This window comes from Narcine bancroftii, chromosome 5, assembly GCF_036971445.1.
Source record: "Narcine bancroftii isolate sNarBan1 chromosome 5, sNarBan1.hap1, whole genome shotgun sequence".
In the NCBI taxonomy this organism is placed as follows: Eukaryota; Metazoa; Chordata; class Chondrichthyes; order Torpediniformes; family Narcinidae; genus Narcine; species Narcine bancroftii.
This window is the reverse complement of record NC_091473.1, coordinates 119,251,481-119,278,139: the sequence shown is the minus strand read 5'-3', so window position 1 is coordinate 119,278,139 and position 26,659 is coordinate 119,251,481. Positions and strand designations below refer to the sequence as shown.

Here is a 26,659-nt window from a genome sequence, read left to right as displayed (position 1 = left end):
CAGGAATTTGTGGGAATGGTAAAATGCTACCATAGATTGATCCCCAACGCTGCCCGCATCATGCGCCCTCTTCGCGCTGATCGCAACGAAAGAGAAGACCCTGGCCTGGTTGGAGGAGGTGGACGAGGCCTTTGCTGCAACGAAACAGACCCTCGCAGAGACGACTTTGTTGGTGCACCCGTGCCCAGAAGGCACCCGTGCCCGGAAGCACATGTGGCTCTCTCGGTTGACACTTCTGCCAAGGCAGTCGGGGACTACTGGAACAGTGGCTAGACGGGCAGTGGCACCCGCTGGCCTTTTTCAGTAAGCAGAGCTTAAATACAGTGCATTCGACCGGGAACTCCTGGTGTTGTGCCTGACCATCCACCACTTCTGATACTTCTTGGAGGGGAGAACTTTCAACGTTTTTACCGATCATAAGCCCCTCACCCAAGCACTAGCTATGGCCAAGGACCCGTGGTCGGCCAGGCAACAGCGCCACTGGTCCCAAGTGTCTGAATTCACTACAGACATCTGGCACCGGGTGGGTAAGGACAATATAGTCGCAAATGCGCTCTCCTGCCTGACCATCAGCACGCTAGCTCCCGGCCTCAACTACGTGCAACTAGCACATGCTCAGCAACACGATGCCGAAACTGGACTGCCATCTCAGTCCTCCCGCTCAAGGATATCCAATTTCATGACTCCACCCAGCCGCTGCTCTGCGACACCTCCATCGGCTCACTGCGCCCGGGTGTCCCACAGGAGTGGAGGGCTAGGGTCGTCAGCTCTATGCCAGCGATTCATCTGGCATGGCCTCAAGAAGGAGGTGGCAGCGCTAACCCGCAACTGCATCAGTTGCCAGATGTCTAAAGCCCACAGGTACACGCAGGCCTCTGTTCAACATTTCGACTTGGCAACGCGGTTCCAGCATATCCACATGGATGTCATGGGCCTTCGGTGTGGCAGCAGTGATTTCCTTCAGCTCTTGTCCTTGATGGAAGAGATTACAGGCTGATTGCATGGTGTTAACAAAACCTGGTTATGTAGCTGCAGTTGATTTTATTGATGGAGCATGTGGCTGTAATGTTTACCAATGATGGGAGTGAACAAAGATTTTGGGATGGGGACCCAATCAAGTTGCTTTGTGTGAGTTGAGATTTCTGGGAGCTGGAAAGTGTTCCATCACATTGGATATTTATGCTGATAGTACTGTGAATATTTTATAAGTTTTACCCACCAAATAAAAATAGTCTAATCCATTATACATGTGGGTTGGTCTGTCTTTGTATATCCCACTTTTACCCCTCCCCTAAACCCCGGTTTAGGATGAGTGAAAAAGATATAAGAAAAAAACATCGGAGATTGTCGGGAGAGTACTTTTCCAGAGATCATATTTAGCTCAAATAAAGGTCACTAACGATTGAAGTTACCAGAGAAATGATTAAACATTCATTCCAACACTCTGCAAATATGGGTACCATATTCTCCAAAATCTATGGTATCTATTCCTTAAGCTATATGTAATTTTCTCAAGTGGTATACGACTATGAATTTCTACATTCCATCTATCCATTCTTAAGTCTGTATCTGGTTTCCAAGTTATAACAGTACATTGCCTAGATACTACTAAAGCAATTTTTACAAACTTTATTTGATACATATTTAATTTTAATTTGGGTGAAATGCCTTTAATATTGCCTAATAAAAATAACATTGGATCCTACGAAAATTTGATCCCGGTTATTCATTGTAATAAATTACACTTGAGCCAAAAAGGGTTTTACTTGGGAGACTCCCAAGTAGAATGCAAAATGTACCAACCTCTTATCTAAACAAAAATCTGGTAATGTATAATTCAATCTATGTACCTTTTATGGGGTAAGATACAACTGATGTAAAAAAATTATATTTTACCAATCTATATCTTAAATTAAATATATTTTGTCATACTATCCGAACACATCTCCATCCAATTTAATTCATCTTTTTGCCTATTAAAATCAACTTCCCATCTCACTTGGCTAATTCATCCCTTCTTTAGAAGATCCTATTTGTAACAAAACCAGCATTGCAGAAATAAATTTACATATATTATTATTACAAATCAACAATTCAGCCTCATTACAATTTAGTAATGTCAAATTCTTTCCCAGTTTTTCATTCAGAAAGGCCTTTAATTGATAGTAACAGAAAAAGGTATAATTAGATATATTTATTCTTCATTTGCTCAAAGGTCAAAAATTGACCTCTTTCAAAACAATCTTCAATATTTTTAATAATCTGTTGTGACCAAATTCTTAGAAAATTGAGTATGTCTATTCTGTACTAAAGGCATCTTCCTTGACAATAAACCTCTTGAAACTATTTCTTTATCAATCTTACTCCAAATCTCAATCAAATTTTTCATCATGGGTATATCTCTAACCCCAGTTAACAATTTAGAATTCCATTTATAAATAAAATCTTGTGAATTCTGTTACAGAGTCCAGAGGACCCCAAACACCAGCAGCAATGGATATGCACCACAACACAGAGTTACTTAAACAAAAGTAGTTTTTAATTATATTTGAACAAGAAAACAGAATTAAACTTTAACTTATTACTTAACCTACTTACTTAACCTACCTAACCTATTTAATCCCCCCCCTCTAATACTAAATGCAGGCGTGTGTAATGTTTATTTAAGATTAGAAAAGTTCTTTGGATCACAGTCCAATCTCACTGGTTGCAGGCAATTCTTGTACTGTGCACAAAGCGTTAACAAAGTTCACCAGTCTTTGGTGCTCAACAGGCAAATGGTTCCCACTCAGCAGGGTTCTTGCTGGTTTTCAGAGAGAGAATCTTTTTCCTGGACATCCACAACTGATTCTATTCCAATCAGCCTTGCTCACAAGACTTGCCCTCTTCAGGGTTCTCCAGATGATCCTCTTTCTTTCAAATCACCTTTCAGACAGCCAGCCTTCTCCTTTGACCAGACAGTCTTCCAAAAGTTTGCCATTTTTGTCCTTCTGGAACTGATATCTCTCTCTCTCTCTCTCTTTCTCTCTCTCTCTCTCTCTCTTTTTTCACACTCCTTCTCTGAGAGCAAAACTGTTCTCTCCCTGCCTGCAAAAATCACATTCTCTCCCAGGCAAGCTGTATTCTGCAACTTTGTTGCTTATTTGCAAAAATCATTCTGCATAAGTCCTGCAAAGATTCTTTGTTTTGATTTTTGTGTGTGCCAGCTGCTCTAGCAATTCCTCCCCAACCACCTCAAAATACTCTGTCACAATTCTTTTCTCCAATTTTATTGAATTCAATATCCAACCAAGTCAAATAATAACATTAAATCTCAACTGAGCAGCCCTATAATCATTTTTAAAATTAGAGAGTTGCAAGCTTCCAAAATCAAACTTCCAAGTTAATTTTTCCAATGATACCCTTGCCATTTTACCTTTCCATAACTTACTAGTGACTTGAAATTATACACACTGTAAAACAGTTTAAATGGCCAGATACAGGAATTAAGTACTTGGGTATTTGAGTGGCCAAAGATTTTAAATAATTTGTACAAGTTAAATTATTTGCCATTACTTAAGAAAATGATGGGTGATTTTAATAGCTGGAGTATGTTACCAATAGCATTAATTGGTAGAGTTTGTAATAAGATTAATCTTTTTCCAAGTATACACTTTTTTCAATCAATTCCAATTTCAATTCCTCAAAAAATATTAAAGAATTTAAATACGAATATAAGGAAGTTTTTATGCTGATCATACTGATGTTTTCTGCACACATCTGATATTCGTCCCTTCACTTTGAATATATGCCTCCTAGCATACGACATTTTCACCATGAGAGATGGATTCTGGCTGTCAACTCAATCAATGGCCCTCATAATATTTATAAACCTATCAGGTCTCCCCTCATCCTTGACTTCAGAGAAAATTACCCAAGTCTGCCATCTTCTCCCCATTGTTCATACTTTCTAATCCAGACAATATCCCAATAAATCTTTTCTGTCATCTTTAGAAAGTTTCCACCTTTTCTATAATAGGATGACCATAATTCTTCCAAGTGTGGCCTATCAATTTTTTTAAAATATAGCTTTAATATGACTTCATTTTGTACTCTTATGCCTCACTGAATGAGGCAAGCATACCATATTCCTCCTTTATCACCTTATCTAATTGCTGCAGGACTCCGGCTTCTCTCCTGCTCCACTAGATGCAGCATTTGTAGCTCATCTAGTTGTGGTTCTGGTCAATAGAGGCCCCTGAAATGTTAATGACAGGAGATTTGGTGATGGTAGTGCCATTTGAATGTCAAGGGTTAGATTCCCTTGTGGAAGACAGACTTTGGCAGGTACTAGCAGAACAAATGTTACTGTCACTTTTTTAACTTGTGTCTGAATCTTGTCTGGGACTTGCAGCATGTGGGTATGGGCAGTATTTGCTCGGGAGTTACAAATAGAATTTAATATTGCACAGCAGTCAGCAGATTTACCCACTTTAGACCTTTTGGTGGAGGGAAGGCCATTGAGGAAGCAGCTGAAGATGTTTTGGTTGAGGACAATGCCTTGAAGAGATCCAATAGTAATTCACTGATGTTGGGATCATTGATTTCTGAAGCTACATCTTTGTGTGAGGCATGAACCATTCACTGAAATGTTTTCCCTTGGCTTCCCTTTTTATCAAATTGTGCCAGTGTTGGTGAGCAGGCTATTGGTGAGTAAGGGCCACTTTATGGAAGCTGTCCCTAACAGTGCTATCTCATTTTGTTGAATAGATGAGAATGAGCAGTAAACTACTAAATTCTGATTTTGGTGGACAGGGCATGCCCGGTCAATTTTCCATATAATCAAGTAAAATGAATGTTGTAATGAAATTCTGGGTCTATGAAGCCAAAAGAATGCAATTTCAGGTGGAGATCCTGCATCATCTCTGAATGTAGAGGGAAGATGGCCAGTGTATAGAAGAGAGTGAGTGGGTCAGTTGGATATGGTAGGTGATCGGTGGAACCAGATAAGAGGGATGTTAAGCAGATGAAGCTAGAGAGGGGGTGTTGTGATAGGCTGGTAGATGATGGGCAAGGAAACAAAAATGGGTAGATAGAAATGGGAAAATGAATCCAGGTGGACTGGTATGTGAATGATAGGCAGGTGGAACCAGATAAGGGAGGGTAATGAGAATGGAAAAAGATGAATAAAGGAAGAATGGAATGGTGGGTGTAGAAGAACTAAAAGCATGTGGGTTAGCTGAATTTGAAAAGTTCACTGGTCACATTGTAGTCTCGTCAAGTGTAATGATATATTATTCTTGTTTGTGTTGAGCCTCTGACGGTGAAGAAGGCAGTGGGTAGATAGTTCTGTGCGGGAGTGGGGAGGGGAATTGAAATGACATGCAGCTGAAAGTTTGAGAGGGCAAACAGTGCTAGTGCACTACAAATTGGTCACCTAGTATAATCTTAGTCTCACTGAGAGGAGGCCATAATGTGCACACCAATGCAATTGATCAGGTTGGAGGAAGTCCATGTTAATTCTTGCCCAGAGTATGACTAGTAGGGGGCATAGTTGGCATAGCGGTTAGTGCAACGCCTTTAAAACACCAGTGATCAGGACCGGGGTTCGAATCCCATGTTATCCTTCTTCCCATGTCTGCGTGGGTTTTCTCTGGGGGCTCCAGGTTCCTTCCACTGTTTGAAACGTACCAGGGGTCTAGGTTAATTGTGTGTAAATTTTAAAAAGTAGGGCTGGAGCACAACTTATCTGCAGTCATTTATTCTTTCTAGTGATTTCAGCTATTCGGTATGAATCGAATAGGCTGAACATGCACATTGTGTCAGTGAGGATCTTGAGGGGGAGCTATGATGGATCATTTATGTGGTCTTTGCGTGAAATGTTGTGACCTACATGACCTTGGTTGGGAATATTTCTAACCATCTCCTCTATTAGCTTTTTTAATCATCTCCAACAGTTGCGATTAGCAGTGGTGGGACTGCAGAACTTGAATCTGGTTGAGATTGCTAAGCTTTGTCTGTTGCATATGGCTTGTCTCTAGTGAATATGTTGTCCCATTGTAGCTTCACAAGTTGATAATCATTTTGGTAATGTTTCGACATTCATTTTGCATTCCTTCATTAGACTGGGATCAGTGACTGGCCTGATAATGCACACTGGTTACAGATGGGGGTGGTTTGTCTGAGGGCAAAGACCATGTCAGTAGTTCCTCTGTTTGCGCGAAAGCCGCACTGTGATTGTGGGAGAACATTTTCGGCGACACTAGGTATTATTCTATTAAGGAGAATCCTAGCAAAGATTTTGCCTGCAATGGAGAGCAGTGTGATTCCCCTGTAGTTTGAGCAGTCTGATTTCTCACCTTTAGTTTGAGCTCTCTGAACCCTTCTCCATTAACAATGGCGTGAAGCAAGGCTGTGATCTCGCACCAACCCTCTTTTCAATCTTCTTCAGCATGATGCTGAAACAAGCCATGAAAGACCTCAACAATGAAGACGCTGTTTACATCCGGTACCGCACGGATGGCAGTCTCTTCAATCTGAGGCGCCTGCAAGCTCACACCAAGACACAAGAGCAACTTGTCCGAGAACTACTCTTTGCAGATGATGCTGCTTTAGTTGCCCATTCAGAGCCAGCTCTTCAGCACTTGACGTCCTGTTTTGCGGAAACTGCCAAAATGTTTGGCCTGGGAGTCAGACTGAAGAAAACTGAGGTCCTCCATCAGCCACCTCCCCACCATGACTACCAGCCCCCCCACGTCTCCATCGGGCACACAAAACTCAAAACGGTCAACCAGTTTACCTATCTCGGCTGCACCATTTCATCGGATGCAAGGATCGACAACGAGATAGACAACAGACTCGCCAAGGCAAATAGCGCCTTTGGAAGACTACACAAAAGAGTCTGGAAAAACAACCAACTGAAAAACCTCACAAAGATTAGCGTATACAGAGCCATTGACATACCCACACTCCTGTTCGGCTCCGAATCGTGGGTCCTCTACCGGCATCACCTACGGCTCCTAGAACGCTTCCACCAGCGTTGTCTCCGCTCCATCCTCAACATTCATTGGAGCGACTTCATCTCCAACATCGAAGTATTCGAGATGGCAGAGGCCAACAGCATCGAATCCACCCTGCTGAAGATCAAACTGTGATGGGTAGGTCACGTCTTCAGAATGGAGGACCATCACCTTCCCAAGATTGTGTTATATGGCGAGCTCTCCACTGGCCACTGAGACACAGGTGCACCAAAGAAGAAGTACAAGGACTGCCTAAAGAAAGCTCTTGGTGCCTGCCACATTGACCACCGCCAGTGGGCTGATATCGCCTCAAACCGTGTATCTTGGGGCCTCACAGTTTGGCGGGCAGCAACCTCCTTTGAAGAAGACTGCAGAGCCCACCTCACTGACAAAAGACAAAGGAGGAAAAACCCAACACCCAACCCCAACCAACCAATTTTCCCTTGCAACAGCTGCAACCGTGTCTGCCTGTCCCGCATCGGACTTGTCAGCCACAAACAAGCCTGCAGCTGACGTGGACATTACCCCTCCATAAATCTTCGTCCGTGAAGCCAAGCCAATGAAACTGGTGGTACAGTGACTCTTGAATATTGTGTTTTGAATTTTTCCATTTGGCATGATTGTAGTGCCAAACAAAATGGTGAAAATGTCTGTTGTGAAGAAGATCCTCTATTACGGAGGACAGTGCAGTAATCTCTTCCACCAGCGCTGTCAAGGATAGATCTATCTCAAATAGAATGGTGGGAATAAGATAAAATAGATTTATTTGCCTGATCATTCAGCAAACCCATGATGGTGGTTTGTTTTTCAGGAGTTGGTCATTTAAGTCAGTGGTTGTGCTATTACACCCACTCTTGGTGCTAGATGTTGAAGACTTCATTAGAGTGCATTCTGTGCCCAGCTACCTTTCCAGATTTTGTTCAACCTGGCTAATGACATTATTGAGGGAAGCCAATAAATGATCAGGACGGGGTTCCCTTGTTTGACCTGATAGTATGAAACTTTGGGACTGGAGTCTGTTGAGGACATCAAAGGCACCTACTACTTGCCTATATACTACTATTTTGCTAGTCCATGGTCTGTCTGTCATACTATTAGGACAAGGCACAGCTTGGTCTACTTTGCCTAGGATGAGGAAATGGAGAAGACTGGCATATTGTCTATATTAGGCTGTTGCTGTACCCATATGTGAAACAGTTCTGCCTACTTGGATGCCAGTCCCCAGAAGGAAGATTTATAAGATTGACGTCTGAGAGAGACTTTACTGAATTCATAGTGGGGGTTAATGACTTGATATCTGGTTTTAAGGAATAAACTTCAACCAGATCAAGCTACTTTTGAATGGTTACTATACTTAATAATGTTATCTTGCTCTTCTTTGAAGGGGGTGATGTATTTTGTTTTTACCATAATTCATCATTTATTATTGGACCTTTCTTCACAGGGATGATCCAAGATGCAAGTATAACTGAATTGAATATTGAAAATTCTTGTGTAAGAGTTGAGTGGTTGGAGGACTCCGTAAGTAAAGCGAAAGAGGTAAGAAAGTCTTCTGTAAGAAATGTTGGAGTGGAGTTGACAAGCATGTTAGAAATTAATTGTGTTTTTCCATGTCACATGCCCATCTGTAATCTTCAGGGTGTATACAGTGTCCTCCACCACAAAGACTGATGCAAAGTACTGGTTTAACTTGCCTTCCTTTTTCTTGTTTCCCATTTATTATCGCAGACTGAGCATAAATGAGTAATTCTGAACTTTTATAATTAAAAAAAACCAAATTATATGATGAGTATAAACATTATATCTCATTATATCTCTATAATGCCACGGCTCTTTTAAACTTAGTTGAATTGTGCCCCATTGCTATCACTTAGCTACTGAATGCTGACTTGTTATAAAGTTTGTGGCTCCTGCAAATTTGTACTCTCATTAAGGTCTGGGTTGTACTTTGGGCTCGAGTTGTACAGGCTGACTGAGAGGTACACACTTCCATCACATCCAGTGGGTGGTCTTTCAACACAGTGCAGCCTCTCTCACAGTCCTCGACAAAGGCAACAGTTACATGGCAAACCTAATGTGGACCTAAGTTTGCTTCAGTCTGCCCAACATCCACCTTCATAGGCATCCACTCCAAATTACACCACAAGGAATTAGAACCATTCTTTTTAAAAATATTTTATTTAAAGTTTTGACCATGCAATTATACAGTTGATATAAACAGTTCTTAAGTAAAACAAAATATAGAATAATTACTTGGAAATTATAACCCCCTCTCCCTCTCAATAAATAAAAAATACTGTAAATATATAATACAGGCAACCAAAAAGAATTTTTTTAAATGAAAAGAATGAAAACCAAGAAAAGAAGATGGCATCAATCTGGATATTTCTGGGGTCGTACAGCATTATATAAGTGCATAGCTTTTAGGGAATGAGATCGTTACAGGACTAGAGGCTGGAGGCACACTGTACATATTTAACCCTAACTTTTGCATATACGGGTTCCAAATTTGTACAAAAAGTGGGTATCTTCTTCTCAAATTAAATGTAATTTTCTCCAAAGGGATACAGCTTTGTACCTCTGAATGCCATCTTTCCATTCCTAAATGAATGTCCAACTTCTAAGTCATACCAATACACTTTTGTGCCATCGCTAAAACAATTTTAACAAATTTGATTTGGTGAAGCAATAATTTTAATGTAGAAGGTCTTGTTCCTTCTACATTCCCCAACAAAAATAAATCTGAATTTGATAGAAAAACCAGACCCATAATTTGTCCCAAAAACTTATCCAAGTTTTCAAGGTACCTATATTTTTTCCACATCTAAAACATTGATCCAATATATCAGACTTCATTTTGTGTAACTTTTGAGTAGTTAAATATGATTGAAGTATGTAATTATATTGAACTAAACTGTACCCAACATTGATAATGTTTGTCATACAGTCACAACAAAGTTTAGCCCATCTTTTCTCACTAATCACAGTTTAAATCCTTCTCCCATTTCTGTCTTGATTTCTGAAGTCCTTTTTTATAGTGCCTGTCTGTAGCTTGTGGCACATGACACAAATAAATTTCTTAATGTAGCCTTTCTAAATAAGAAGCTCTGTCTCACGACAAGTCGGCCACATCAAAGCAGGACCTAACTTTCCTCGCAAATATCCTCTCAATTGCAGACAACAAAAAAGTGTATTTCACGAAATTCCATATTTATTTCTTAATTGTTGAAGTGACATCAATTGGCCTTGTTCAAAACAATCTTCCACTATTTTAAATCTATCATGGAACCAAATATTCATGAATTGATTATCCTTTATAAAAGATATAAGATGATTTTGGAATAAAGGTGTTTTAGGAGTAATACTACCCTTTGAACACATTTTAATATTCATCTTTGTCCAAATATTTATCAAATGCTTAAGTAAGGGTGTTTCCCTCACACCAGTTAACAATTTTGAATCAATTTATAAATAACCTCTTCTGCTAGGTCCTCTCTTATTATGTCCATTTCAATTTTAACCCAGGCAGTTGTGTACAATCCTTCAGACAGAGAGGTAATTTCAAATTGTACTGGGCAGGTTGCAGGTCAATTAGGTGTAATAGGGCCGAAATGGTCTGTTACCATGAGGTATGTCTTTTTTTTTAAAAAAAAGACACTAGACATGGAATATATGTGCTTGTTGATGGTTCCTGTAAATTGGGACATGGAGTCCAAAGAGTTAAAAACATTTCCAGGTATTTTCTTTGTATATCGAATAAAGAACAAGGTACATTGATAATGTACGGACAAGTAGCAAGGAAAATAACTTTGATCTTGGAATAAAAGTTGTCACTTCTAGATTTATCATTATACAAATCCTTAAGCAAGCAAGCAATACAGTAAGACCCCTGGTATCTAGAATTCAAGCATCCAGCAAAATAAATTGATAATGATTTTTTAAAAATTAAAATAAATAAGAAGCAAATAATAGGTTAAAAAATGCATAACTTAAAATTGTAAAAGTAAATATTTTCTGAAGCAACACATAAACCTTTGGCGAAGATGGGAGCAAATATTCAGCCAGTAGAGTGCCTTGTTCATGCTTTGTTCATAGCAGCTGTTTGAATAAAGTTGTGTGAAACAGCAATGGCTTTGCCCAGGATAAAGAGCTGGTTGATGCCACTTGCTGTTGGGGTGACTCTTAAAGTATCTCCTTATCCCTGCTTGGTAAGAGTCACCCTGGATGGAAGCTTTATCTGTAAACTTGGGGGAGGAGGGTTAATTATTTATAATGTTATTGTTCATCTTTCGGTCAGCTCAGTGGAGGGGGGATGAGCCTGCAGATGGAGCGATGGTTAAATGTTTTAAAAGAATGTGACTGAAAATAAAGTAAAATTCTTTAAGGTTTATATATTCATGCAAGTGAAGGTTATAAGGTGTAAGTACAGTATGGTATTTTTGTCTTTTAAACTGTTAATTCTTAATGCAGGTGTATTGGGCAATGTGAGAGTAAGTATCAAACAACCAGAGAGTACACTTTTTCAGTACCTAACAGTCCCCATAGGTGTCGGATACCAGAGGTTTTAATGTATATGGTATGTGTTTAGTGTTGTTTTTTTTTCATTTTGTGTGTCTCAAATGATCTCCAAATATGTTTCCTTTGCCTTCAGATCGATATTGAAACTTTATTATTTTTAAATCCTAACATGGTAGAAAAAGTGCCACCTCCAAGCCAACAAAAAATGAACACACGGGTAAGTTTTAAATTATTGGCTTTTGGAATTTTATGCATTTACTTTAATTGTTGTAATCTTGATTTTGATGCTAACTCATTTCCCCCACAAAAGTTATGATACAAAATCAACAGTAGCTAGGTTGAGAAAAATATTGCACAAGAGCAGGAGCAGGTCAATTAATCCTGATTTTTTTTTAAATTATTCAATTAGATCATAGTTGAAATAATAAATCTCTGAATTCAATATCCAACCATTTTCAGAAATCCTAATGGTTTGGCATCTGCTGTGTTTGGCATGTGCTACTGTACTCCTCATCAACTCAGTTTGGCTCATTTTACTGCATTATCATTAAATTTGATTCATTGAAATGTGTTGGAGTATTAATAAAATAATTTCTGTTTGTTGGTGCAACGTTATCAGATTTTCCAAAGTCTCAGAATATACAGTTTTACTGCATGTACCCTGAACTTGCCTATCTTGTGTATTATATTTGAAATAAATCTAGCAGACTGCATGTGCTACTTTAGACACAACATTTTATTTCTTGGAGAAACATTTTGCCCTTTAAAAATAATATTAATTTTGGAATAGGGAAAAAGCTGAGTAAACAAAATTGAGGGGCATGAGAGTGGTAGTTTAAAAATAATCTCTTTGGCAGAAGTGTATATAATACAGGGGCATCAGTTTGTCGAGGTTAGGAAATTTGAAGGGGACATGAGGAATAATCTTATTTATTAATCTTTAATCTTATAATGGATGAAACATAGAATGCTGTGCCTGAAGGATGGAAGAGGTAGGTACTTGAATAACATTAAAGTATGCATTTGATCACTTGAAATACCATGCAGAAATGGTTACATGGATTTGCATAGAGACAAAATCACTGTGGCCTAAACATCGTTTTTCTTTTTGTGCCATGGGATTACATGACTAGAATGAATTGCTGTATGAGTAATGCAAATTAAGTCCCTATTTAAACCTCCAACTTTGTGATATTGTTCATTAACAAGCTGAATGGCAATTTCCATAGACATTTTGAAAAGAAAGATATTGTGATGTAATGTCCTGATTTCAGACCATCCCTTTAACACTGAATTGGGTCGTGGCTTTTTAAATATTAGATGTCTTGGATATTTGAATTAATTGCTGCAAAATGAATGTTCCACATTGCATCTTTTGCTGTACAAAAAAAAAAACACCTGGGTTTGGAAGCACTAGCTTATGTGAACCAATTCCAGCTTTGGGAACGAAAGGTAATCCCTGTCAAATGACTTATTTCTTTTAAAATGTATTTTTGGGAAGAAGAATTGTCAACTTTGCAGAATTTTTTTTTAAAAGCTAAAGCTATTATTTGAGCTAAAAGGAATTGCTTTTCATCAATTTTGCACATCTAGTAAAACATTCTTGACTTATCAATTAATTTGTCTGATTTTAAGATTATTTACCTGTGTGACGGATTATATTATATTTTGTATAGATATGTTTTAAAGGAGATAAATTGTGGCAGGTTTTTTAGTGTAGGTCACAAACACACATAAACACTTCACAACACAGATCTCATTTAAAATGCCAGAGCTCTCTCAAGTCAGACTCCCAATGCCTTTGTAAAGATCATGAAAACTGCTTTGTCGAAGGACTTCACAAGTAGGTATTAATTGGACGTGCTGTGAAGTAATGGATTATTGTTTTGGAAAGCAACAAATGACGGACTCAGAAGATTGGGTCCGGTGCTGCGGTCTTTCTGAGTGCAGTTTGCTGTTCTAAGAGGGTCATGTGGTTTTCTGTGTGTGTGTGTGTGAGAGAGAGAGAGAGAATTCAGCTCTACTGTTCAGCAGCAGCAGCTGGGATTGGAACAGGACAAGCTGGCAAGCTTGTGGAAAAACCCTACTTTGAAGATAGGTTGTGAGTTCTTAGTTCAGCCTGGTCAAAGCCCTTGTGGTCCATACAAGAGGAGATGGCTGGCTGTATGTTTCACCTGAGATAAGGGAAACAAAAAAGGAACTCTGTGATGACCTGAAGGAAAGAGATTATCATCTGGGAAAACCCTAATGGGGCACGTTTCTTTGGGAAGATACTGAAGTGGCTGATTGTAAGGAATCGGATTGTGTCCAATGAACAACCAATCTCTCTCTGAAAACTGACAAGAACCTTCCTGAGCAGTAACCATTTTCCTTTCAAGCACCAAAGCCTGGTGAAATACATATTTGTTAAATTCTGTCCACAGTATAAGAATTAGCTGCAACCAATGAATTTGGAGGAGTGAGAAGTGAGATTGGACTGTGAACCAAAGAACTTTTCTGAACTTACACACACATTACATACACATGCACTTAGAATATGAAGGGGGTTAAGTTAGGTTAGTTAAGGTAATAGTAATAAGTTAAAGTTTGATCCTGTTTTGATGTTTAAAGAAATTTAACAGTAATTTTTAAGTAACCATTTGCAAATAGATTGACAGATTGTGCCAAAATTAGTAAAATTAGATCAGACTGGATTTGTTAAAAAAATAGAAGAGCAACAAATAATGTATGAAAATTTATTAATTTAATCCACACAGCACAAATAAATAAGACACCAACTGTAGCAGTAACTCTAGATGCTGTGAAAGCTTTCAATAGGGTGGAATGGAATTATTTATTTAAAGTACCCAAAAAAATTTATTAATTGGATTAGATCATTGTATAATGGACTTTTGGCAAATGTAATAACAAATGGACATGTTTCAGATCACTTTAAATTGAATAAGTCAACCAGACAGAGATGTTCACTATCACCTTCCCTGTTTGGTTTGGCCATAGAACCATTAGCAGAACTGATAAGATGGGAACCCAGAATAAAACGAATAAAAGTAAAGGCTTTTTCAGGTGCATTCTATGCTAAGAATGCGCCTGAAGAAGCAGAGGCGGCCGTTTAAATTGCCGTTCAGTTGGCAGCATTGAAAATGCAACGCTGTCCACCTGAAGGACACAGCTGCACAGGATGCAGCTCTTAGCACACTCCGGCTCCTGCCCAGTGTCAGCTGTGATCAGCAGTCTGACGCTTTAACATCTGCTTTCAGGTGGCTTGGGAGCCGCTGAGCTGATTATCCTTCTCGGAGGAGGGTTATGTAGTTCACCTCGAGAGCTTCTTGCACATTCAGGTGGCCTCAAAACAGCTGCCTATTGCCTAAACATGTGGCTTTACATGTGGGGCAATTGGCCACCTGAAATTTAAAATTAGCTTGTTTGCAGATGATATTATAGAATATTTAACAGACCCAAATAAGTCAACAAAAAAGTTATTTAAAAAATTGAAAGAATATGGAGAAATATCAGGATACAAGGTTAATATCAATAAAAGTGAAGTGATACCAATGAATAAACTCAATTATACAAAATATATAAAGGAATCCCCTTTTAAATGGCAATCACAGGCTATTTTTACCTTGGTATCAGTATAGATAACAATTTAAATCATTTGTATAAATTAAACTACCAACCGTTAATTAAAAAAAAATACAATAAGATTTCAAAAAATGGAAAGCTTTATCATTAACTTTAATAGGAGAAGAGTAAACTGCATCAGGATGAATAATTTCCACGGATACAATATAACCATATAACCATTTACGGAGCGGAAACAGGCCACGTTGGCCTTTCGAGTCCGCATCGGTTCACTGATTTTGTGCGCCCTCTTCAGGCAATGGTCCCGATGGGTTAAAGTTCCTTTTTTTTTTGTCATGTACATAAACTTACAAAATACGTTCAGTAAAAGCACACAAAGAGGGGCCATTAACCCACCGCCCCCGCCAAGACGAGAAGCAAAATCAAGGGCAGCACATTTGGCCTAGCGGTAGGGCAGCACATTTGGCCTAGAGGTAGGGCAGCACAGTTGGCCTAGCGGTAGGGCAGCACATTTGGCCTAGAGGTAGGGCAGCACATTTGGCCTAGAGGTAGGGCAGCACAGTTGGTGTTACAGTTAGCACAATGCCTCTCTATTCCAAACACTACCGATTCCCTTGACAGGAGAATTTTTTATGAAACTGAATAAATTATTTTATGGAAAGGTTAAAAAAATCAAGAGAGGCTTTAGAAAAATTAACAAGGATGTATAAACAAGGAGGATTACAGTTACCAAACTTCAAAAATTATTACTGGGCAGCACAATTAAGATATTTATCAGAATTTTATCTGAAGGGAGAAAATCTGGACTGGCTCAAGATAGAATTATACAAGCTAGGAGAAAAAGATCCTGGAACATTTACTTTATAAATGGGATGAAAAACTGGTGCAACAGAACAATTTACCAATACTACATCATATACTAAAAACGGAAGAGAATGCATCTGGAGCAAAAGATGATAAATTATCAAATACCAAAAATGTTACTAACGCAAAGCCCATTAATAACTTCTACAATAGACAATTTATTTTTTAAAGAATGGGTGAGAAAAGGAACTAAAAGAATAAAAGATTGCTTTTTTGGGAAATAATTTATTAACATTTGAACAGTTAAAAGACAAATACGGAATATCACATAGTACAATATTTTCAAACTATCAGTTGAAAACTTATTTAAAAGAAAAGTTGGGAACTAGCTTAAGGTTACCCGAGACTAGCTGCTATGAATAGTTAATTACAAACCCAGCGATAGTTTTAAAAAAAGAATCACAAATATTGCAATACAAAGAAAATGATGAAACAATGTACAAACCTAAACAAGGTTGGGGAAAAAGATTTAAAAATACGAATAAAGGACGAAACATGGGAGAAACTATGCACAGGAACCATGAATAATACAATAAATATCTGATTTCGTATGATACAATATAATTGGCTCCATAGATTATATGTGACACCAGAAAAGTTTTTTAAAAATGGAATCCAACAATGTCAGACAGATGTTTCTGTTCTAAACAAGAAATTGGAACAATATCACACGCAATTTGGACATGTGCAAAAGTGAAAACTTTTTAGGAGGATTTAAACTTAATATTAAATAAAATTACAAAAAATAAGATACCAAAAGATCCAGAAATCTTCCTGTTAAACAACATAAAAGACAAAGAATTAGGCCTAAAATTAGACAAGATTCAAAAAAAAGATTTATTATGACTTCACTCGCAGCAGCAAAAAAGTGCATAATGATAACTTGGAAAATGGAAGCAACCTTAAAATACAACAATGGTACAAAGAAATGAACAAGAAAAAGTCACCGCCAATCTAAAAGACAAATATACTTTATTTGAACAAATTTGGAAACCATACATAGAGTATACTAGAAACCACTGATTTCAGACCTCCATCTCTCAAAATGATAAGCTACAAGTATGAAAATATTTAAATATGGAATTTAGGACAACACAGTTTTTTTTCTTCTCTTTTATTGTTTATTTATCATTCTTTTTGCTTTAAGGGGTGGGGGGAAGGAGGGAAAATATCACTATATTTTAATGATGAATGTATATATTATATACATACAGTGGTTCACTGTAAAGTATTAAATAAAAAAAATTATAAAAGTAACCATTTGTCTTGGTGAATTTCTATTGCTACTGGGTTTTGGAGTCCTCTGGGCCTATAACACCTGTTTGTATAAAAAGAACTATTACTATATACTGTATTATATACAGCTGATCCTGAATCCTAACATGTCACTGAAAACCACTGTGCTTAATTTCTTCCTTTTTTTTCCCAAAAGAGCACACTTTGTTGGTAAATGCTTATTTGTTCAGGAAAAGCTTAGTACACACCTAATTCCATGCCAATATTCAAAGTAGATATTGAATGTTTAATGTCTGTCTTGAGAATGTGGAAGAGTTGAAAGCCATTGTTTTTTTTAAAAAGTGAAATGGATGATTTTACTTCCAGTTACTATTGGTAATTAATGATCTATTTTAGATCCCTAGACGTGAATCAGCTCTGCCAAGGAATGCAATCGCAAAGGAAAGTGAGTTGAAGTTTACTGAAAATATAAATGTAGGTTTTTACTGCATCATTTAACAGCTAGAAAGGAAGCTAGCAGAAACCTTTGTAGAGATTTTTTTTTAATTTTGTAACTTTCTATATGAGAACAAATTGGTTATGATCTAAGAAAGGAATTGGCTGAAGTTCTTCCACTTTAATACATTTATTTTTTTTTTGCAATAAGAAAAGATCCCTTTCCCAATAATTATCCCTTTTTAAAATGATGAAATGTGCATATATACAAGGCTTATAGATAACATGAATTAAATTGATTTAATAAATGAGAATTAGATTTTTCAACCAATAATAATGGTTCCTTTTTGATTATTTTCTATATAAAACAATTTAATAAGCTTCAAGTGCATGAATTGGAGAAAAACTATTAATTAAAAATGTTTCCCAATATTGCTTGACAAACAAGCTTCTCCACGATCATCTTGGTCAGTTGTGTGCATATGAATATTGGGAGCAAGTAAGCCTTGTGTTCCTTTTGAGCCATTCAGTAGGTAAGCCATTCAGGCCTGAGCCCTTTTTCAAGAAATAAGCAAAAAATACAGGAAATCTCAGAATAGAGACAGTGCTGGCTGGGGGAGGAGTCCAGATCAACAAAAATGTTATTTAGATATGATGAGGGGAGAGGTGAAAGGAGACAGGGAAAAGAGAGGAAGTGGGATAGATCTGGGAAAAGGCAAAGGAGGAAGAAGTGAGGGCAGTGGATTGCTCTGGTTGTGGATGTGGGAAATTTGTTGACTACATCTGCAAAGGGTGCATCCAGTTGCAGCTCCTTACAGACCAAGGTAGGGAACTGGAGCTAGAGTTGGATGAACTGCAGATCATAAGGGAGGCAGAGGCAGTTGTAGACAGGAGTTCCAGGGAGGCAGTCACACCTCACATTCAAGAGGCAAGTAGCTGGGCTTACTGGCAGGAGAGGAAAGGGGAAGATACAGTGCAGAGTACCCTTGTGGCCATTCCCATAAACAATAGGTATACCTGTTGGTGGGGACAGCCTACCAGGGACAAGTCAAGGTGATCTCTGTCTCCGCCACAGAGGCTGGCCCCCTGGCTCAGAAGGGAAGGGGGGGCGGGGAGAAGAGGAGAGTGATAGTGATTGGGGACTCGTTGGTTAGACAAGTAGATAGGGGGTTCTGTGAACAAGATCAGGGCACCAGGATGGTATGTTGCCTCCCAGCTGCCAGGGTCAGGGATGTCTTCAAGTTCATAGAATTCTGGTGGGGGAGGGTGAGAAGCCTGATGTTGTGGTCCACGTAGGGACCAATGACATAGATGGGTGTAAGGATGAGGTTCTGAAGAGAGAATATAGGGAGTTAGGAAAGAAATTAAAAAGCAGGACCTCAAGGTCGGTAATCTCAGGATTGGTGCCTTTGCCATGCACCAGAGAGGTTAGGAGTAGGAAGTTGTGACAGATGAATGAGTGGCTGAAGAGTTGGTGCAAGGGGCAGGGCTTCCAATTTCTGGATCATTGGGATCTCTTCTGAGGAAGATCGAACTTCTACAAAAAGGATGGCTGCACCTGAATTGGAGGGGGACCAATATCCTGCCAGGCAAGTTTGCTAGAGCCGTTGAGTAAGATTTAAACTAGTTTGGCAGGGGGTGGGGGTGTGGAGGAGGTGTTGGGAATCAATGTGAGTGCAGAGATTAGGGTCAAGAAAGAGAAAAATAGAAAAAAAATCAAAAATACTGTGCAACAAAGATGACTAAGAGGACAGGCAGGTGAAAAGACAGGATAATTTACAGTACAATAGAAATGCAACAAAATCGGTAACAGGGCACGTACAAGCACGGAGCATTTGGAATAAAGTAGATTACCTTGTTGTACAGCTACAGATTAAAAGATGACTTTGTGGCCATCACCGAGACATGGCTTAATGATGGATGTGATGGGGAGCTGAATGTCCAAGGGCACACAGTGTATAGGAAAGATAGGCAGGTAGGAAGAGGGGGTGGTGTGGCCCTGATGGTAAAGAATGATATTAAATCACTAGAAAGAAGGATCATGGAGTATTAGCAGTTATATACAGGGCCCCAAAACTGCCGCCAGGAGGTGGACTACGAATTGCACCTGGAAATAGAAAAAGCATGTCAGAAGGAAATTAACATGAAAGGGGATTGGGAAAGTCATGAAGGTACTGGATCTCAGGAGAGTGAGTTGGTAGAATGCCTATGGGGTAGCTTTTTGGAACAGATTGGGTGATGATGTATTGAACCTGAGATAATTAGGGAATTAAAGGTTATGGAACTCTTAGGAAGTAGTGATCATAATATGACTGAGTTTAGTTTCAAATTTGAAAAGGAAAAGCTTTCAGTGGAATATTTCAATATTTCAGTGGAACAATGAAGATTACAGTGGTATGAGAGAGGAACTGGCCTAAGTTGACTGGAAAAGTAAGCTTGATGGATGGATGGCAGAGCAGAATTGGATGATATTTCTACAAAAAATAAAATGCAGGATAGATATATTCAAAGAAAATTATGAATGGAAAAATGGCGTAAATGTGGCTAATGAGAGGGTAAGGCTAAAATAAAAGCAAAATGGAGAGCATGCAAGGAAGTAAAAATTAGTGGAATAAACAGGACTGGGAAACTTAACCGAAAGAGAAGAAGGAAAGAAAAGATGAATTATGAAAGGAAGTTGGCAAATAACATACAAAAGGATACTGAGATTTTAAATATATAAAGAGAGAAACAGGAGGATATAGGACCGATTGAAATTGACGCTGGAGAAATTATAATGGGTAACAGAGATAGAAGAGGAACTAAATGAATATTTTGTGTCAGTCTTCACTGAGTAAGATAATAACAATATTACCTGATAGAGGTCTCATGGAATAGAATTAAGAATTACTAGAGAGATGGTGCTTAGTAAACTAAATGGACTAAGGATAAATCAGTCTCCTGGACCAAATAAAGTTCACCCATGGGTTCTGAAGGAGGTGACTTTGGAGATTGTGGAGGCATTGGAAATGATTTTCCAGAAATCAATGTTCTCTGGCATGGTTCTGGAGGATTGGAAGGTCACCATTGTAGTTCTGCTGTTTAAGAAAGGAGGAAGGGAGGAGAAAAAAGGAAATTATAGGCCTATTAGTCTGACGTTGGTGGCTGGAAAGTTATTGGAGTTGATCCTCCAGGACGAGGTTTTGAAATACCTCGTGGTGCATGACATTATAGGTCTGAGTCAGTATGGTTTCATGAAGGAAAGATCCTGACTAACCAACCTATTGGAATGTTTTGACGTAATCTCAGGTAGGATGGACAAGGGAGAGGCTATGGATGTTGAGTATTTGGATTTTCAAAAGGCCTTTGATAAGGTGCTGCATAATAATCTGCTTAATTAGAGGAGAGCCCAAGGAATTACAGGAAAGATATTAGATTGTGGAGCATTGACAGATAGGCAGAAGGCAAAGGGTGGGAATAAAGGGATCCTGTTCAGGTTGATTGCCGGTTACTAGTGGTGTTCCACAGGAATCTGTGTTGGGGCTGCTTCTTTTTATAATGTATATTGTATTGTAAATGGTTTTGTGGTGAAGTTTGCAGATGACAGCAAGATAGGTGGTGGAGTAGGAAGTATTGAAAAAAACTGAAAGGTTGCAGAGAGACTTGGACAGTTTAGGAGAGTGGGCTAAGAAATGGCAGATGAGATACAATATTGAGAAATATGTGGCTGTACATTTTGGAAGAGGAAATAAAAAGGAAGATTATTATTTGGATGGGGAGAAAATTCAAAATTCGGAAGTGCAAAGGGACTTGGGGGTCCTCATGCAGGATAACAAAGGTTAACCACCAGATTGGATCGGCAGTAAAGAAAGTATTCATTGCAAGAGGAATAGTGTTTAAGAGTAAGGAGGATGTTGCATACTGTGACAGAAGTTGGTGCAGATAACTTTGCAATATCTTTTTCACTCCAACACCTGCCTTCAACTTGCGAAAAATTTAAACTTGTTTAAAATATTTTGCATCACTGGGTTTGTAAATCCTTTTTTACTTGACTTATTCAGGCATGGTATTTCCAGGTTGATAGCACCATTGATATGCTAGTTCTTCAGTCACAAGTCTAATCCTTATGTAAATATTGACCTTAAATATCAAGAGCAACATGCAAAGTACATGAAAGTGCCTCTGAAGTGGAGCACTATTCCTTGCCAAGAGTTGCTAATCCCATCAAAGGAAAGGCATGGGAGAAATTTTTGAGGGAGCAAAGACTTTGAATAAATCATATGTAAAATATAGGATTATTGTTTGTTGGAATATCTTAGTCTGGGTAGCTCTCACTGGAATTGAGAGTTTTAAAATTCTGTCCTTGGAGAAAGGAGGTGTCAAATAGGAGTAGTGTGATTTATTTTTATACAAAAAAAACTATCTGGAGTGAAACATCTTGGCTATCCTCCCATATAGTAGCAGTAATTTTTAGAGTATTTTTGAGTATTTAAACTGTGAGTGAATTGGATTGTTGCAGCATGAAATTTGATTTATTTGCTGTATGTGAAGAAATCTTAAATGTTAGAGCTTTCCTGAAGAAATGAGATCTTGTGTGTAAAACAATTTAAAATCAGACTGATTCTACCACCAAAGTGGGTTTGTGAAAGGAAGTGAATTATTGTTTGGAATCTAATGGCATTTGTTTATCTTTTGATGAATTTTCTAGAACCTATATTTGATAATGTTGAAGGTAACATTAATTACTAAATTACACTCCATCCAAATTTTAAAAATTATTTGAAGAGAATACAATATGTGTAATTTTTGAAGTATTGGCTCCTTTTAATTATGTTGAGCAGGCACAAAAAGTGCTTCCTTGCTGTGATTATATTCAATATTTCCAAAAGATTCATAAACATTAACTGATTTGAAAATATGATCATTGTGCCACTGGTTGACATCAGATTTAATCATGGGGCTGAATTGTAAATTTAGAGCAGCAATTCTCAACGGGGGTCTATGGCTACCCCACCTCCTACCCCAAGCTCCGGGAGCCACCGCAGAATTGAGGTGGGGGGGGGGGGCACAGACCAAAATCCTTTAAGGAGGCCCAAAAGTGTACAGGGGTTAGGAGAGAAGTACAGAAGAAAACTTGGCTGCTTCACAGGGAACGGAGGCCCATAAATTTTTAAGCAGAGCCTTAAGGGGGCCATAGCCAAAAAAAGTTGGTGAATTTAGAGCACCAATCTGTCACAAGTATTTGGTGACCTTGCAGCGGGGTCGCTACTGCTACAGCCAGGTTATAGCTCACGGTTGTAACTCCTGGTTTCACTGCTTCACCAGCGGCCTAAAGAAATGGGCGTCTCAGCCTTTGCAGTGTTTTGCCAGTCGCCGCGTCCAACTTCCATTTCTGGTGTTGGCCAAGCCGTGGGCTGCTACATGACCCCTTCTCCCCCCTCCTCCTCAACCCCACAAAAGAACTGGCGATCATGGCAGAGTTCTTAGGAGGCCAACCCCTGCACCGTGGGATCAGATGATTGATAGGCTAGTCAGAGTCTAAGTAGGCTGGTTTCAACCAGTTGATGGTAAAAGGCTCCTCTTTGCCACTAATGTCCAAAACACAGGTGGAGCCATTGTTCCTTATGAGATGGTATGACCCCTTGTAGGGTCTCTGGAGAGGTGGCTGGTGTACCCCGCGCCAAACAAATACATATTTACAATCGGCCAAGTCCTTGGGGATGTACATGTAGGGCTGGCCGTGGGGTCTGGGCTTGATGGGGGCCAGGGTGCCTAGGCGCTAGCGAAGCCGGGACAGTGCGGTCACTGGGGGCTCTTCTTAGTCCTCAGGGGTCATTAAAAATTTGCCTGATATGACCAAGGTTGCACTGTACAGCAACTCAGCGGAAGATGCCTCGAGGTTCTCCTTGGGTGCGGCTCAAATTCCTAACAGGACCCAGGAAGCTCGTCAGCCCAGTTAGGTCCAGTCAGCCTTGCCATTAAAGCTGCCTTGAGGTGTCTGTGGAACCTCTCCACCAGCTCGTTGGCTTGCGGGTGATACACCGTGGTGTAATGGAGTTGGGTCCCCAGGATATGGGCTAAGGCGGTCCACAGGCTAGAAGTGAATTGGCCCCCCCCCCCCCCCAATCTAAAGTGCAGTGTTCGGGGACCCTGAAACACACTACCCAAGTGTTGAGTAGGGCCTGTGCACATACCTCTGAGGAAGCCTCTGATAGTGGCACTGCCTCAGGCCATCTTGTCACCCGGTCGATCAATGTGAGGAGGTAGCGTGTGCCTCTGGACACAGGTAGGGGCCCTACAGTGTCAACTGTCAATGTGCACATGGCTGAACCGGCGACATGTGGGCTCAAATGTCTGTGGTGGGGCCTTGGTGTGGGTCTGAATTTTGGACGACTGGCAATGAGTACAAGTCCTGGCCCATAGCGCAACCTCTTTGCAGAGAGCCTGCCAGACGTACATGCTTGCCACCGTCTTAACAGTAGTCCTGATGGCAGGATGAATCAAATTAAGGGCTGAGTCTTAACACTCGCCTCCTCCTTGCGACTGGAACAGGGCGAGGTTTACGTGTGGAGGTATCGCAGAGCAGCGTGCGATTGCCAGGGGCGATCTGGGCGTCCTCCAGGTGTAAGCTGGTGAGCACTGTCTGGTATGCAGGAATGTCAGGGTCTGCTTGCTGTGCCTCTGCCAGGGCTGTTTAGTCGATGCCAGGGTTGGGGTCTTGTACTGCCAAGATGGCTGGGATAGGGCGTTGGCCACTATGTTGGATTTACTGGCTATATGCTCCATGTCCGTAGTAAATTCAGAGTTGTATTTGAGGTGCCACTGTTGCCTGGCTGAAAAATGGTCGGACACCTTGCGGAAGGCAAATCACAGAGGTTTGTGGCTCATGTAAATTTCGAACTTCCTGCCATCCAGGATGTATCGAAAGTGCCGAATTGCTAGGTATGAGGCTAACTGTTCTCTTTCAAAGGTACTGTACTTGAGCTTTGGTGGTGTGAGGTGCTAACTGAAAAAGGCCAGCGATTAATGTCTATCAACCAGCTGCTCAAGTACATCCCCGACCACTGTGCTGGAGGTGTCTGTGGTAAGGGGAGTCGGGGTGTCTGTCCTGGGATGCACGAAGAGGGTGGCATTGGCTAGGGCGTTCTTCGTGGCCTGGAAGGTGTCGGTGGCCTCCTGGATCCATTGTAAATTTTTATTGGGCCCTGCCATGAGGAGAAAGAGTGAGCTCATGATGCATGCCGCTGCAGGTATGAACCGGAGATCGAAGTTGGCCATACCTGCAAACTCCTGTAGCCCTTTCACTGTTGAGGCATGGGGAAAGAACGGATAGCCTCCACCTTCGCTGGCAACGGTCTGGCCCCATGACGATCATTTCGATGGCCCAGGAACTCTATAGTGTCTTGGCCAAACTAGCACTTAGCTGGGTTGATGGTGAGGCCAAAATCGCTCCGCCTGGAGAACAGTTGCCATAGGTGGGTGGCATGCTCAGCACGGGTGTGGCTGGTGATTAGGATATCGTCAAGGTAGACTAATGCAAAGGGCAGATCCCGGCCCTCCACATTAATATCAACCTCTGGAAAGTCTGAGACGCATTTTTTTTTTTTTAACCCGAAGGGCATGCGGAGGAATTCAAAGGGGGTTATGATGGCTATCTTTGGGATGTCATCTGGGTGAACAGGGATTTGGTGATGGCCTCTGATGAGGTCCACCTTTGAGAATATCTACGCCCCCTCTAAGTGTTTGCAGTAGAGTCTTGAACATGGAGCACAGGATACCTGCCTGGAAAAGTGGCCTTGTTGAGGTGGCGGTAGTCACCACATGGCCTCCAGCCACCCGCTGACTTGGGAACCATGTGGAGGGATGAGGCTCAGGGCCTATCGGAGCGCCACATGATGCCCAGTTCCTCCATTTTTTAAAATTCATCCCTGGCCAAGTTAAGTTTTTCAAGGGGGAGGTGGTGCAGCCTGGCATAGAGGGGAGGGCTTTCACTCCATGTTTGGGTTCTGCCGAATGGAAGTGAGTCATGGTGATGGTGGGGAAATCCGTCAGGATCTTGACGAACCTGTTGGTAGCAGTACTCACTGAATGCAGGTGGGGGGTTGGTGAGCTTGGTGCCATTGAGGGAGAACGATTGGAATGTCTGCATGTGCCAGTTAACACCCCTTGATGTCCACCAGGAGGGAGTGGGTCGTCTAGGTGAACCAGCAGTCTCTGAAGCAAAGGGGCATGGGAGGGGCGCTGAAAGTTCAGATACTGGAGACGTTTGCTGCTCAAAGTTCTTGGCCCATTTTGCAGCAGCGAGTCTCAAGGCTGGTGGGGGGGGACGACGGTGTATTATTCCGCAGTCTCCACTAAGAAGCATCGGCCTTGCATCAAGTCCATAGTTGAGCAGTCCAAGAGTAGGGCAATTTCAATACTATGGCATTGATCTAGGGTTGTAGCTCCATGGTCGATTCCAAAACACCATTTGGACTGGTTGAGGTCACCACTGTAGCGGGGTTGCTACTGCTACAGCCAGGTTGTAGCTGCTGGGCTGTAGCTTGAAACTTTCAGAGGAAAGAAGACACGCATGCTGGTAGTGTATATTCGACACAGAATTTATTCAGGGGCAGTTCTGCCTTTTATCATCACCGGGGCGTGGCCTAAGCAGGCTGGCTACCGATTGGTCGGTTCCAGCATCCGGGCACCGACTGAGGCCCCGCGATCCGCCAGCAGTGGTTGGCCAGTTGCACGGTTCCACCAGTGGCCTATCACATGGGCATCTCGGCCTGTGCAAGGTCTTGCCAGTTGCCGCTTTCGACGGCCATTACCAGTGTTGGCCCGAGGTGCGGGCTGCTACAACCTTTTATTTAATCATTTCTCAATTTCTACTTCTAAGAGGTGATTTGATCTCTTTAGTTTTGAATAATGCTGCTCATAGTTGAATGTTAAATACAATAAAGCCCCTGGTATCCAGCAGCTCTGGGATTGGTAGATACCAGATAAGTGAATTTTCCCGGTTGCTTGAGATTGTGTATTGCGTGGGTTTGCGAACTAACGGGAAG

The 26,659-nt window shown here is 40.5% G+C and overlaps 2 protein-coding genes across 8 annotated transcripts in view; both read left to right on the top strand.

Moving 5' to 3' along the window:
• LOC138763910 (small ribosomal subunit protein eS8) overlaps positions 1-26,659 on the top strand; it is a 215,569-nt gene that overhangs the window by 119,695 nt on the left and 69,215 nt on the right. The window lies entirely within an intron of this gene.
• Positions 1-26,659, top strand: part of LOC138763908 (kinesin-like protein KIF2A) — a 95,447-nt gene that overhangs the window by 17,061 nt on the left and 51,727 nt on the right. For all 7 annotated transcript variants that reach the window (XM_069938882.1, XM_069938880.1, XM_069938886.1 and 4 more), the window contains 3 exons: positions 8,443-8,537; positions 11,650-11,733; positions 17,595-17,643. In XM_069938882.1, the coding sequence (XP_069794983.1) occupies positions 8,443-8,537; positions 11,650-11,733; positions 17,595-17,643 (228 nt within the window). The remainder of the gene's footprint in view (positions 1-8,442; positions 8,538-11,649; positions 11,734-17,594; positions 17,644-26,659) is intronic.